Source organism: Anoplophora glabripennis, unplaced genomic scaffold (assembly GCF_000390285.2).
Source record: "Anoplophora glabripennis isolate ALB-LARVAE unplaced genomic scaffold, Agla_2.0 scaffold274, whole genome shotgun sequence".
NCBI lineage: Eukaryota > Metazoa > Arthropoda > Insecta > Coleoptera > Cerambycidae > Anoplophora > Anoplophora glabripennis.
In genome coordinates this window covers 479339-492270 of record NW_019416630.1, presented here as the reverse complement: position 1 = coordinate 492270, position 12932 = coordinate 479339, and the positions used below count along the sequence as shown (strand labels likewise).

The following is a 12932-nucleotide window of genomic DNA, read 5'->3' as shown; positions in this document are numbered from 1 at the left end:
AATATAATAGGTATTCTATTTTTTTTGTGCAGAGTTGTTGGTTATAAATGTCACATCACCCTAATTTTCCTATAGTTAAGTTTAAAAAAAATGTCAATTAAAAGAATTTATGTTAGCAACTAGAAGTATTTCATGTTTGTATTGAAATTGATATAAGGTATTTTAAAAGTAATAATAAATTAAAATTATGATTATTTTTTTATTGGCAGATTACAGTAACATAAGGTTTGATTAAACATGTCGCATTACGTCCATCAAATCTTATATCATGTTAATCCTGAAAAATTTGATATGAAAGAACATTTAGTGTTACATAAAATGAAATCATAAGTTTCGCCTTTTACGAACTTCCTATGTAATATCATCATAAAATATTTCTAGTTTATAGTTGTTATTTTCTTACACACCTTTTTTTAAATTTAAAAATAAGAAAGTTAAGGGGTTTGTAACCAATAGCTGTCTACCTACAACAGAAAGGTTCTTTTTCAGCTAAGAATATTGTTCCTTAAAAAGACTACCTACCATGTAACACCCTCTCAGTTTAAATGATTGTTCAGACGTGCCTAATGAATTGAATAATTTTTCTTTGAATGAGTTGTAATAGTACAAGGAAAAGCCTTTAGGTGGTTTATGTAAAACCCTTGGAAAAACGAAAAATTTACTGCAATATACTATCTCAGTGGGGATCCTCACATAAAAGCAAATATAAACACCGTCGGAATATTTGTTCTATGTGCAAATAAAAATGTTTGCTAAGTACTGCCAGAAAGGAATATGCAGAATGGAGTAAATGTGGTAATTTGCGAGTTGCACTATATGAAAATTGTACACGGAGACACATTGTTACTTTGATTGGCTAGCATTCTTCAGAAACGTCTAAAGCTTATCCACAAATATTTCTTTTTAATTATAAAAATTATTAAGATGGGCCAGTGAAAACGAAATAACTTAACAAAAAAGGTCGATCGTGCTTTGAAGGGGAGCATCTTCAACTTTAACCTTCTAGAGAGAGTTGATTCCCTGAAAATTTCAACGTTTTAATTGATGACCGCTCCCAATTTATACCGCGGTTCAAAGCATCCACATTTGTGATGTTATTCGGTAGTATTTATATCGGACTAATTGGCAGTAATCTTTTAAAAAGGCTGACGGCATTAAGAAAATGTTCATAGTTTAAGAGAAATAAATTTAGTAAAAATAAATATAGCGATCGGGTAAGTTACTCAGATTTTTTTTTTAAAATATATGTGACAGCGTGTTGGAAATTGACGTTAACCATTCGAGGAAAAATTTTTATCAAAATGATATTTTAATAGAATTTAATATCTTTATTTAAATATCCTAAATATCCTTAATTTATAATTAAATTATATTGAAAATATATATTTTTTTTAATTTATCAGGTACTACGACGACGGTCTACCAGCTAGACTCAGCAACGACAACTACATTCACAAGTTGCTGATCACGTCGTCCACCAATCCTAAGGTATCTTACACCACGTACTACACCGAACCCATCAGAAAGTACATCGGTAAGTTCAAAAGGTCTCTTCTCAGAAAATGCCAGATTAAAGCACTAAACACGATTTGATTGCTTCAAATCCTGAATTAGTATAGCTTTGCTTTAGCTAATCCGCTTGCGCTAATCTTGTACGGACGAAATATTGATACTGTCGTGTCTTACATAAGCACTACGTGTTCAATATGTGTTATATTATTGTTATTTACTATGTTAAAGAATTTTATACATGGCACTGTGTATATTTTTATTACCCTAATCCTAGTTTTTCAATTTGGTTTGTCACACAAACATTTATTCCAATAACAATCCAGCACTATTTTGAAATTCTCATAAATGTTTATCCCTACGTCATACTCATAGAAACTAAATTAAAAATGTCACTTCTATTGATTTAAAACTAGAGATGAACAATTATTAGCAACATATATATTAATCTTAAAATAATATCTACTAATAATGTTACGTGGAGAGAAACACGTAGATAGGTATTTTTTACTTATGAATAGCCATTTAGTAAACAAGAAATTTATAATCTAACAAAAAATATTTACCTATGATTAAGCGTCACATAAAATTGATTTTCTATGGCTATATGCAAGAGACTGAAACATATTTTTCTGAAACTTGAAATGAAAAGTAAACAGACATACAAAAACAATTTAAAAATTGATGTTTTTGCTGAACTTGCCTTGGGGTCGTCTCTAGAAAATACTACAGGGATAATCTAAAATCAAAATAATTATTTTATCAGATTGTTCCTTCTAGAGAGCCATATTTTTTTATTAAACGGAAAAGTTCTGGGGTATCAAAACAAAAGTTAGATACAGGGTGTTCCATCTAGATGTCTAGTGTCGAAGAACATTCTTTGATTTCATTTGATAATATTTTATTTAATTTGTTTGAATTAGCTTAATATCTTAAAAATGAGTAAAATCATGTGAGAGCTAATAATAGAACAGATGTATTTTTAAAAAATTATGCAGTCTGTACTTTATTCTAATTTAAATTTACATTCTTCATACAATTACAGTTTAATTACCGCCTACTCTGATATTATTATCATGACAATTTTTGTCACACAAACGTTATTTCGTTCAAATATACCACGGAAGCTACTATGTGAAATTACATCACTTGCTAGTGCACATACAGAATATCAATGGAACTTCGCTACCCTACTTTATTGTATGCAACTTGCTCTGTGTCCTGAATATGTTTACACAAATTCTGCATATGTCAATTCCAGAGAAATTCCAGTTTGATATATGATTCTCTAAAATTGTCTTGATGTTAAGTTCAGGACTGAAAATAATTATTCATGACGTGCTTGCAGAAGTCTAGTCAAGTAATTGACTGAAGGATGTGTATTCTGTATTTCCTTTCTTTAGATATGGTTTATTAAAATAATACGTGTACCAAATTTTAAAACTGTCTTTTAATTGAAAATTATTAGAATATCTACCTACTGCTAGAACAAAGTGTTAATAAGAAAATTGGGGTTTTGTAACTGCTCTAATATTGAATTGTCGAAAAATATGCCATAGATAGTTGTACCATTACTTTTATGGCTAGAACTACGCCTCAAATTTATTTTCCAAATACCCTGTATTATACTCTCCAGATCATATTTCGAAAATTCTCTGCTCTAGAAGGAATGAGATATTAAATTTCGTATATTTTAAATTTTAAAATGTGATTTTTCAAAATATATATGATTAATTTTTTATTCAACATCTGAATAAATCCAACAACGTCATTTTGTTACAAAACTGATTGAAAATTAGTATTTTTCACAATTTTTTATAGAAAAGGCGTGTACGTTATTAAAATTTATTCTTAACTTAGGATAAGGCAAATTGTGGGTGAGCTCTTTGTTCAAGCTGACCTAGAAAATGAAGGGGATGTTACCTTGAATGAAATATGAAACAAAGACAGTGCCTTTCTCCTTAAGCTTTGGAAAAAGCAGCACATTGTGTTAGCTTTTAAATGAATGCGGTTTTTATCTTAGTACAGGAAAGAATACACAATTTTAATTAGACTTAAAGACTTAAGGTACATTTAATTAAATTACGTATTACCAGAACAAGAACGGTTTAACATTTCCAGTAGAACGCATTTGCAAGGAAGAAATTGATGAAAAATTATGTGTTTATAGATGAATTTTTAGTTGCAGAATTTTACAAAAAATGTAAAAAATCAGTTTTTTTATTTCAAGGAAGAATCGACTCTATAACATCAAGATGTTTCTGAAACTTGTAACATAATTGATATAATTGCTTCGAAATATAGACAGTAGTTTTTTTTTGAGAATATTCACTATCAATTAGCTCCTAATTGTTACAACTAGTATCTCAAAGGCTCCAAGCGTATTGTAATTTTAAAGAGGTGGGAGCTAATGTAAAATTAACCTTCTCCCTACCATTAGTAACACAGTTTCCAACTGTTAGCATCGAGCATATTACAGCCTTATTTTATAGGCAACACCTAGCAGTCCCATTTTATAGCTACACCCTAATGATTTCGAAGTTATAATTTCAAAAGGAAGTAAGGGGGAAGTTTGGAGACGACGTGGGTGGTCGCTACCTATGAATTAATGTTATTATAAAGAGCATACCTACCACTGAAAATTATCTATTGTATCCTAGATTGTGTCTGAGAAATGAGCCGACTTAGTTAATGGTAAAGATATACATATAATGTGTTACAAAAATAATTAAAAAAATTTTGCTGCGATGTGTTTTAGTGACATTTTATGTTGTTTTTGACGTTAGATGTTTTATAGAATGAAAACGTAATATTCCATTTACAGAAAAGGTGACATTGTCAAAATGGCTGAAAAAGCACAGTGTTTTAGGAGAGGCAGTAGCTAACCACCTCTAGTTGATGATCAAAAACTACCAACATGTATTTACCACTCTCAAATACTTACGTATACAAAGTTAAATAATTTGTTAGTAGTAATTGCTGCAATTTTCGGAAAAATTCTAAATGGGGAAGGGAGTTTAACGAAATTATCTGTATAAGTTCAGTCACATATCAATCTTTTCCCCTCTATCTTTTTTAACTTTCCATTTAGAGAAAAATAGCATACATACTAGTCTTAGTAAATTTCCTTGTGATGTCAGAAAAGTACATGTAAAAACTATTAATAGCATATTGCATTTCTGAGATATAAACCAAAAGTTTGTCTTTTTGAACGGACCATCCTGTATATTTATGGTTTTTTGATTACACCAATATCTACATAATTATCACGTATTTGCTTCCACAGTTTGTACAACATTTTGGTATATTTACCCCTGCAATAGATAAAGTTAAGATTGCGAACTCTTTGCTGTTAAATTTACTAAACTATGAAGTCTTACATCTGATAAAAGATTTTCCCTCATTCTGGTTTAGACAAAATACATAATATAACTCATATAAATTATTATGTAGTTCTTTGTTTTCTTTATCTTATATTGGGGCAAATTAGGACTTCTTACCTTAAAATTTCCCTTTCATAAGAGAGTTAAAAGAATGTTTTTTTTTTAAACAGAATATATACATATTATGTATTTGCTTTCATTTGCATAATATTTTGATATATTTACTAAAAATGCACAATGGACAATCATGTAAAATCCAATTCAATGGTAATTCACTGTAGCAATTCTAATAGAACTAAGCTGTAATTATAATGTTTTTATAATATTTTGGGAAACAATGGTATTTTTGGATGTTGCACTTCCTGGAAAATGAAATATTATAAATTATTTTATAATAACTATTTAAAAAAGACATACTTTTAGCTATCTTATAAACAAGCAATTTTATGATCAGCAAGAAGTCCTGATCTGACCTCCATGTAGTTCTTTCTATAGAAAATAGTGGGAGAAAAAGTAAATAAAGAACGACTTAATATCTTAAATATCCTAAGGAAGAACATGTTGAACGCAGTTAATAACATCAATGAGATGGATGAAGCAGAGTATTATATTCTTTATCTGGAACAGTATGATGGAATATCTTTTATAATAAGATAATTTTCCAAGAATCGAAAGAAGTTTTGTAAAGGGTATAGCCGATGAAACATTTCAAAACTGCACCAGCGTCTAATGAAGAGTTCTTACCTTGTATCTATTGTGTTTAGAACGATATTATTCTTAGAACAATACATACAAGAATTCTTCATTAGACGCTGGTGCAGTAAGTAAACCAAAATATTATACAAACTGTTGAAGCAAATATACGGCATGTATACATTGCTGAAATAAAAAAATAGGGGATTTCAAAAAACAAATATACAAGGCGTCCTACTTAAAAATAACTGTTTCGTTTATATTTCGGGAAGGTAACATTAACTTGTTTTTATTTATGTACTTGATTAACACCGCAAAGAAATTTACTTTGGACTTAACAATTATTTTGTAAATAGAAAGGTACAAAAGATAAGGGGGTAGAATGTTATTAATTAAAGAGGTGCAACGTTTGACTAAGGCAATTTGGTGCATTGTTCTGTTCTGAAGAACTGTGTCCCATTCTAACGAAACAACCTTCAGTATAGTTGGTTTAAAGACTTCACTGCAACAAAAAAGGGAAACAAAAGTTTTTGTCTTTTAGATCATACTCTATCTATTTTGATGTTCTCAAAATGAATTTCAGTGTTAGAAAAAAATACGATGTGTTTTCCATAAATCACCTTCAAATGAGCGATATTTCAGGTTTTCTTGCATTTTTTAGGTAACCTCATGCCACTCTCAAAAGTGTGATGTGAATAGAAGTTTTTGACATTAGAGACTGCGTATGAAAGGTTGAGGTACAGATTTCCAAGCTATAGAGTATCACCAATTGTCACTTCTATTCCTGCCTCTTTTGGATATCCGAGACCTTGTCGCCAAAGATTTCCTTCCTCTTGAACCAACCATTCTAGGTTTTTTATTCTGGGAACCTGTGAATCTTAGTCCCTCAGGATGAATGTTGACTGAATTAAAAATCAATCAACATTCATCCAGAGCTCAAACCCCAAGGCATTCACCATATTGGGGAATAAATTATATCACTGAATAAAAGTTGATGGCATTGGAGAAAAGGAAAACAAGATATTGACTGTCAAATAAACCGGAAAGTAGGAATTCACAGACACCTAGTTCCATTGAGAAAATGGAGCTCTTGACCCTATTGACAGTCTAGTGAAAAATCACAATTTTGTTTATATCACGCAAGTCTTGAGTTTACCAAAAAATTCCAGAAAACCAGAAATATCGCGCATTAGAAGGTGAATCGTGGAAAACCCTTGCTTCAGAATTTTTTCTAACCCTGAAATTCGTTTTCAGAACATCAAAATATATAGGTAAAACCGGGTCTGATCTAAAAGACAAACCTTTTTTTTTGCGACCTGTGTTATCGAGCAATCCTTGAGTCTGTACAGCTTCCGCGCTTTTGGACCACCGACGGTAGTTTCCGCAGTGGTCTCAGCCTGCTTGACGCTCAATGCATGAACGCTGCGCTACATTTGTTGCCCCTACCTGTTATTGATTTGGGAGTGTGACCGCCTCTAGGCCAAGGCCGTCTAGCGTCTGTCTCGTATGCAGGAGATAGGGCCTACAGCCGCCGGCCGCACATCTACCTCTACGACGACCCTCTGAAGAGCGACATCCAACTGCTCAGCTACTACATCAACAAGTTCAAGCAAGACAAAGCTATCGCAGCATCTGAGTCATCGGTTCCGGCTAAAGGTACGGTTTGGGATTCTTAGGTTCTCGGGGACGAATGGGTTTTGGCGTTCTAGAGGGCTGCCTCTCGGAAAGTGAAAACGTATATCTTGATTGCACTGGTTTTATTAGTCAGGGAATCCAAATTCAATTTCATTTGTTGAACAATGTTGTTATTTAGGTAGACATTTCATTGAGGCAATTAGTGAACCAAGAGAACAACATAAAAATCAGATCTTTCCTTTTCATGACGCTTCTTGGCATAATTAAATCGACCGTTCCAATTTTCACCACAATAACGCAGATCTACTCCTTCTGAATTTATGTCACCATATGAAAAATCCAATTTTTTGTTTATTTGGATAAATTCCCACGTATGAACAATTTTAAATATTATTAAACAAAACTTTGCAACAAAACTGATTAGTTGAGGGATGTTTCTATGAAATTGTGTTTGCTTAAACTAAAACACATACACATACAAAAAAGGAGATGTATTTAAAATAATCTAATTTTTTAAACCGACGCACAGTGAGCGAAAACGCTCAAAATTCTGTGTAAGATAGTAAAAGTTGTATAAATTGGGATATATTTTTTTAAATATTCGTAATTATGCTTTCATTATGCTATGTCACTGTGATAACTGCGATATTTTACGATCTCAACTTGCGATAAACTACAATAAAAACTTACTTGATACCATAAAATATGAGCAATATTTAGCGAATATAAGAAAAGTAAGGTATAGGTAAATATTACAACCAGTTAATTGTAAACCCTTTAACCACACATTCTTGAAACCATAAGTCTAAAAACCTAATAAACCTAAATTCATTAAACTAAACACAAAAAATTCAGACCCATAAAATTTAAACCAATAAAAACTAAACCCACAAAACCTAAATCAACAGGTTTATTGTTTCAATAATTTGTCGTTGAATGGCTTACAATTAACTACTGGTTTTAAAATGTATACCTTACATTTTTTATATTCGCTAAATATTGTTCATATTTTATGATATCATTTATGGGAAACATTTCTGATTGTAGTTTATATGAGTATTTAAAATATCGCAATTGTCACAGTGACATAAAAAATCGGATATAATTACGAGTATTTTCAAAAAATATATCCCAATTTGGACAACTTTTACTACCTCACAAGGAATTTTGGGCGTTTTCGCCCATTGTGCAACGTTTGTAATTAATTAAACAGCTTATATTTTATTGGTTGCTTTCATGATCTTTATATTATGTTTAGTGTATTATTATAATTTATTTATTAATTTAATATTTGTAATCAACGAGGGTCTAATTTCAGGGAATAATTCAACGTACGAAACATTCTTATAATTTTCTTTTATTTGTACTGCCTTTTTTCAAAATTTTGGGGCAAAACCCTATTGAACTATGTGACGTTTTCTGAAGTATGAAAATTGGGTTTTTGATATACCTATTCAATGTGATTCGACCAAAATATTGATGAAATAATATAGTGTTAAAAGAACCCCTCGTTATTTAATTAAATTGCAAAAAATGAACCAATTCGTGAATTTGTTGATTGTAAATATTGAAAGAAATAATAATAAAAAATATATCATGAGTTAACTTAACCAACTTTTAAAATTTCATAGGTGGCAAAATACCTAAATAAGCAAGGATTTTCTTAAGCTACTAATTAACATTCTTCTTAAATACAATTTTACATTCAGAAGGACTAGACTTATTAACAATTTAATTACGATTTAGAAAAATAATAGTAACATCACCAATTCTCCATGTGGGTAAGAACAACTGATTTAATTATGTATTGAGGCAAAATATTGATTGATTATTTGCCGTTTCTCGTCAGTGCATAAATAAAAAAAGAACATGAACTTTTTATACTACTTTTGATTTACTATTTATACTAGAAGAATCTCTTGTAAATAATTGTAGATATACTGAAAACTGTTTATTTTTACCACAAACCAACAAAATTTTACTTTTTTTTGGAAGCAGAAACTTATGTATTTCCGAAGGATTTAGGTGCGCTGAATCCGAATCTAGAAGCAGAATTGCTCTATCACGTCACGTTTTTGAGATATCCTAACCTAAAAGTGTAAAAAACACTGTTTTTCGTCATATTTGAGGTTATGTAGTAATGCCATCTATTCTTTTTTAAAAAACTAATACATTGAATCTAAAAGTACAAAGCTCCCTCCTTCGAATGAGTTTGCTCAAATATCTTTTTCTTTTCGTTGAGATATCACATGTTGAAATTTTTAAGTTTCTCAGTTTCTTAATATGCGAAAATCTACTAAGGATTACTTACAATTAGACATCAAGCAGTCGATTGCAATTCAGAAACATCATACCCATACGGTTTGTGGGTTTGGAGTTGGTGGGCTTGGGGTTTGTAAGCTTGGAGTTTGTAGGTTCGGGTTTGGTGGGATTGGGGTTTGTGGGTTTAGGGATTGTGGGTTTGGGGTTTGTGGGTTTGTGAATTTGGAGTTTGTGAGTTTGAGTTTGTATGTATTGAAGGTTTCTGAATATGAAGTTTCTGAACTGCAATCAACTGTTTAACGTCTAAGGGATCCTTAGTAGATTTTCGCATATTAAGAAATTGATAAATTTTATAATATTTATAAGACTTACCTTATTTTTTCAACACATTAAAAAATCTTGAAACACTTTTTTTTGGCAATAATTCAATTGCCAATTTTTTGAGGATACTGCTGTTAAATATGATTTAGCATCATTTATTTTTTTTACATTCAAGACATATATTCCCAAGAAATTTATCGTAAGTTCGTTTCTTTGCAAATCAAGATATACATTTCACTTAAAACTACGCTCTCATGCTTGAACCGCTTTGCTCACATTCACATCGGTGGAACATTGCTTTTAGATCTATCTAGTCTATCATTTCACTTCATCTAAAATAACTAGCACTTCTTTCTATGAATAAGAAGGATTAACCTCACACTTTATACCACTGTTCCAATAGACTGTTAAATGATGGAAATCTACAAACTTCTGTACACTTTAATTTACAGAAAACGTTCCTATTTACATGTGTCCGAAAATACTTCATTTTTAAGATATAGGGTGTTAAAGTTAAAAGAGAAATTATTTTCTTTTACCTAAAAGGAAGAACTGAAGAGATGTTTTTCAATTTGGCATGTAGCTTTAGTTACCAGTTAATCTAAGTTTAAGTTTAAAGGTAAATGTATACACTTTTTTCTTTTTCGTCGTTGTCTGGTTACCTCCAGACATATTCATTTATCAATAAAATCAAACATGGTTAGTCTATATTTTATATTATTGCCGCTAAAATCATTTTTCAACTCTTTGATATTAAGTTAAAGGTGTGCGTAATTTATTATCAAACATTCTGTATATACAGATATTATTTTTAGGAATTTAAAGACTGTCCGTTGCCTTATTTTTTAATAAATATTCCTTATTAAGGAAAATGATTATTTGTTGAATTTAAAATATCTTTTTACTGCAAACTGAACTGTTAAACAATTAACATTTATTAGATACATTTCTTTTCTTTATCTTGAGAATGGTGTTCTAATGTTGCTAAAATGGCTATAAAAGCAAGTTGATCAACAGAAAGTTTTATCGGAGCATAGTACATTGACGTTGTAAACCAGTCGTTTGGGTAGAAATATGCTTATCGAAAGTCTGACAAACAACTCTATAACTTCCGAACAGTACGACTGAGAGAGAATCTGTGAACTTTAGTCGTTCGTCAAGGTTTTTTTCTTTGACATATGTTAAGGAAATGAAACTGAATTAAACCCTTAGCAAGGGCTGGATCTCGACAATAATTTTTTTATCGATTACAAATATCTAATATGATTTCTTTGTCTTCTTTGTCTATAAGTAGATAGAAATGGAAAGAACTGGCAATATTATTTATTTTGTACAGTGATTCCTGTCAGTATATTATAAAGTTTTAATATGTCTTTTATTAATACTTATAGTTGAAGCAATACTTTGCAAAAAGTTTAACTAGGATGTTCAGCTAGGCGAAAAGAATAATCAAAACTGTGTTCTATAATGCATATAGTCCTGAGAAGTGTTATAAAGGAAAATTGTATTTTGTTATTGAAATTTTTATATAATTTAGCACACTTTTATTAATTTATCTGCGTAATTCGAAACAATCCATATTGCTCGGAGTAGAGAAAGTTCGATGGATTTGAGGTATGTCAATATGTTTCTTAATTCCGAATTTAGAGTAAATGATAACTCAAATCGCAGCCTACCTACTATTTCTATCAATTTCAGAGACACGTAGCATATTTTTTAAGTAACAATGTTGCCTAACTTCTGTATCTGCGGCAGAAAAAGCACAAAAACTATTACAGGATACTTTTGGGTTGAACACAGTGATGTTGAAGAGAAAATCTTACAGTTAATCATTTGGGAGTCTTAATCAATTTGTTTTTACGAATTTAATCAGTTTAATTAGGTAATTTTGTTTCAAGTAAATAATTTAGCAATTTTCCATGGCCTCCACCAAAGATTTTAGTTTACAGTTTGTAACAAAATTAACGCACCACTAAAAGTGACTTTCATTTCAAAATTTACTTTGTCATGAACAGATAATTTGACTTTGATGATACAGGCTGGTTCAGTTTTAAATGAACAAAGTTCAAAGATCAGCAGAATTTCGAAAAATAATGTCAGTATTTTATACATTTTTTTTTATTTCAGGGCTTTAAAAGGGTGTTGAAGTTTTCTAAAAAATATAGACTCTTTTGTATAGTTGTAATGTCGGAAATATTTGGTATACAGTGTAACTAATTAAGGTGTTATAAAATGTTTAAGAATCAAGTACTTTCAATAACCAGTGGTACAGTTACGCTCACTTAATACGCTTAAGTTAAAAAAAAAACAGGTGTGTCATCCTGTATAATATTAAAATTGATGGCATTTTTAAACGTAGAGTACAATTTTAAACAAAAATTGTATTTTAACCTATTTTCGTATTATATGTTACGGTTATACAACAAATTTTACTTTTTTCATTTATGTCACCAATTCACTTATTTGCCTGTTTTAATAGCCAAAGCGGAAAAATTTGTATCTATGGTAAAATTATCTTTTTTATAGGTTTAGAAGTAGCACCTGGTTTGTATTCTGAAAAAAATATTAAAAGTGAATTTTTTAGTTTCTGAATTGGTAGTCATAAAAAAACTAATGATTTTTGTAACACAGAAGATTTAATAAGTAACATCTAACTAAAACAAAATAATTTAAATTTACAGTAAATATAATTCAGAATAGTTGGTCAAAATGTGAGATGACCATCTAAACAAGTCCAGCATCGCTTGAGTAAATTATTCTTAAATTCGTTCCTCGACTGTATTTACCGGTGGCGCATAGTTATTTTATTTTAAACTGGGCTATAAGAAATAATCTAATAGATTTAGATCGGGAAACCGAGTAGGCAGTGGTATGGGTCCATAACCTGATTGCACTGCGACTATTTGTCTATTTCTTGTACGCAGAAAGTCAAGATGTCGGTTAACTCTGTCGAGAATATACCAACAAAAATCGATCCTTTTTTCTAAACCATCTGGCGTCAGATTTTGTACGGGTTGCATGTTAATGATCACGTTTCAGTGTGTTAAACACTTTACTAATCACTTTAACTAAATGAAGAACGAATGTCCACCACCACATATTTTTTTCATTGTTTCTTCATAATATACA

General features: G+C 30.5%; 1 protein-coding gene across 3 annotated transcripts in view; it reads left to right on the top strand.

Annotated features, from left to right (window-relative positions):
• Positions 1-12932, top strand: part of LOC108908810 — a 158934-nt gene that overhangs the window by 143734 nt on the left and 2268 nt on the right. For 2 of the 3 annotated variants that reach the window (XM_018712953.1, XM_018712951.1), the window contains 2 exons: positions 1404-1534; positions 7065-7241. In XM_018712953.1, the coding sequence (XP_018568469.1) occupies positions 1404-1534; positions 7065-7241 (308 nt within the window). The remainder of the gene's footprint in view (positions 1-1403; positions 1535-7064; positions 7242-12932) is intronic. The other variant, XM_018712952.1, reaches the window with a different exon arrangement.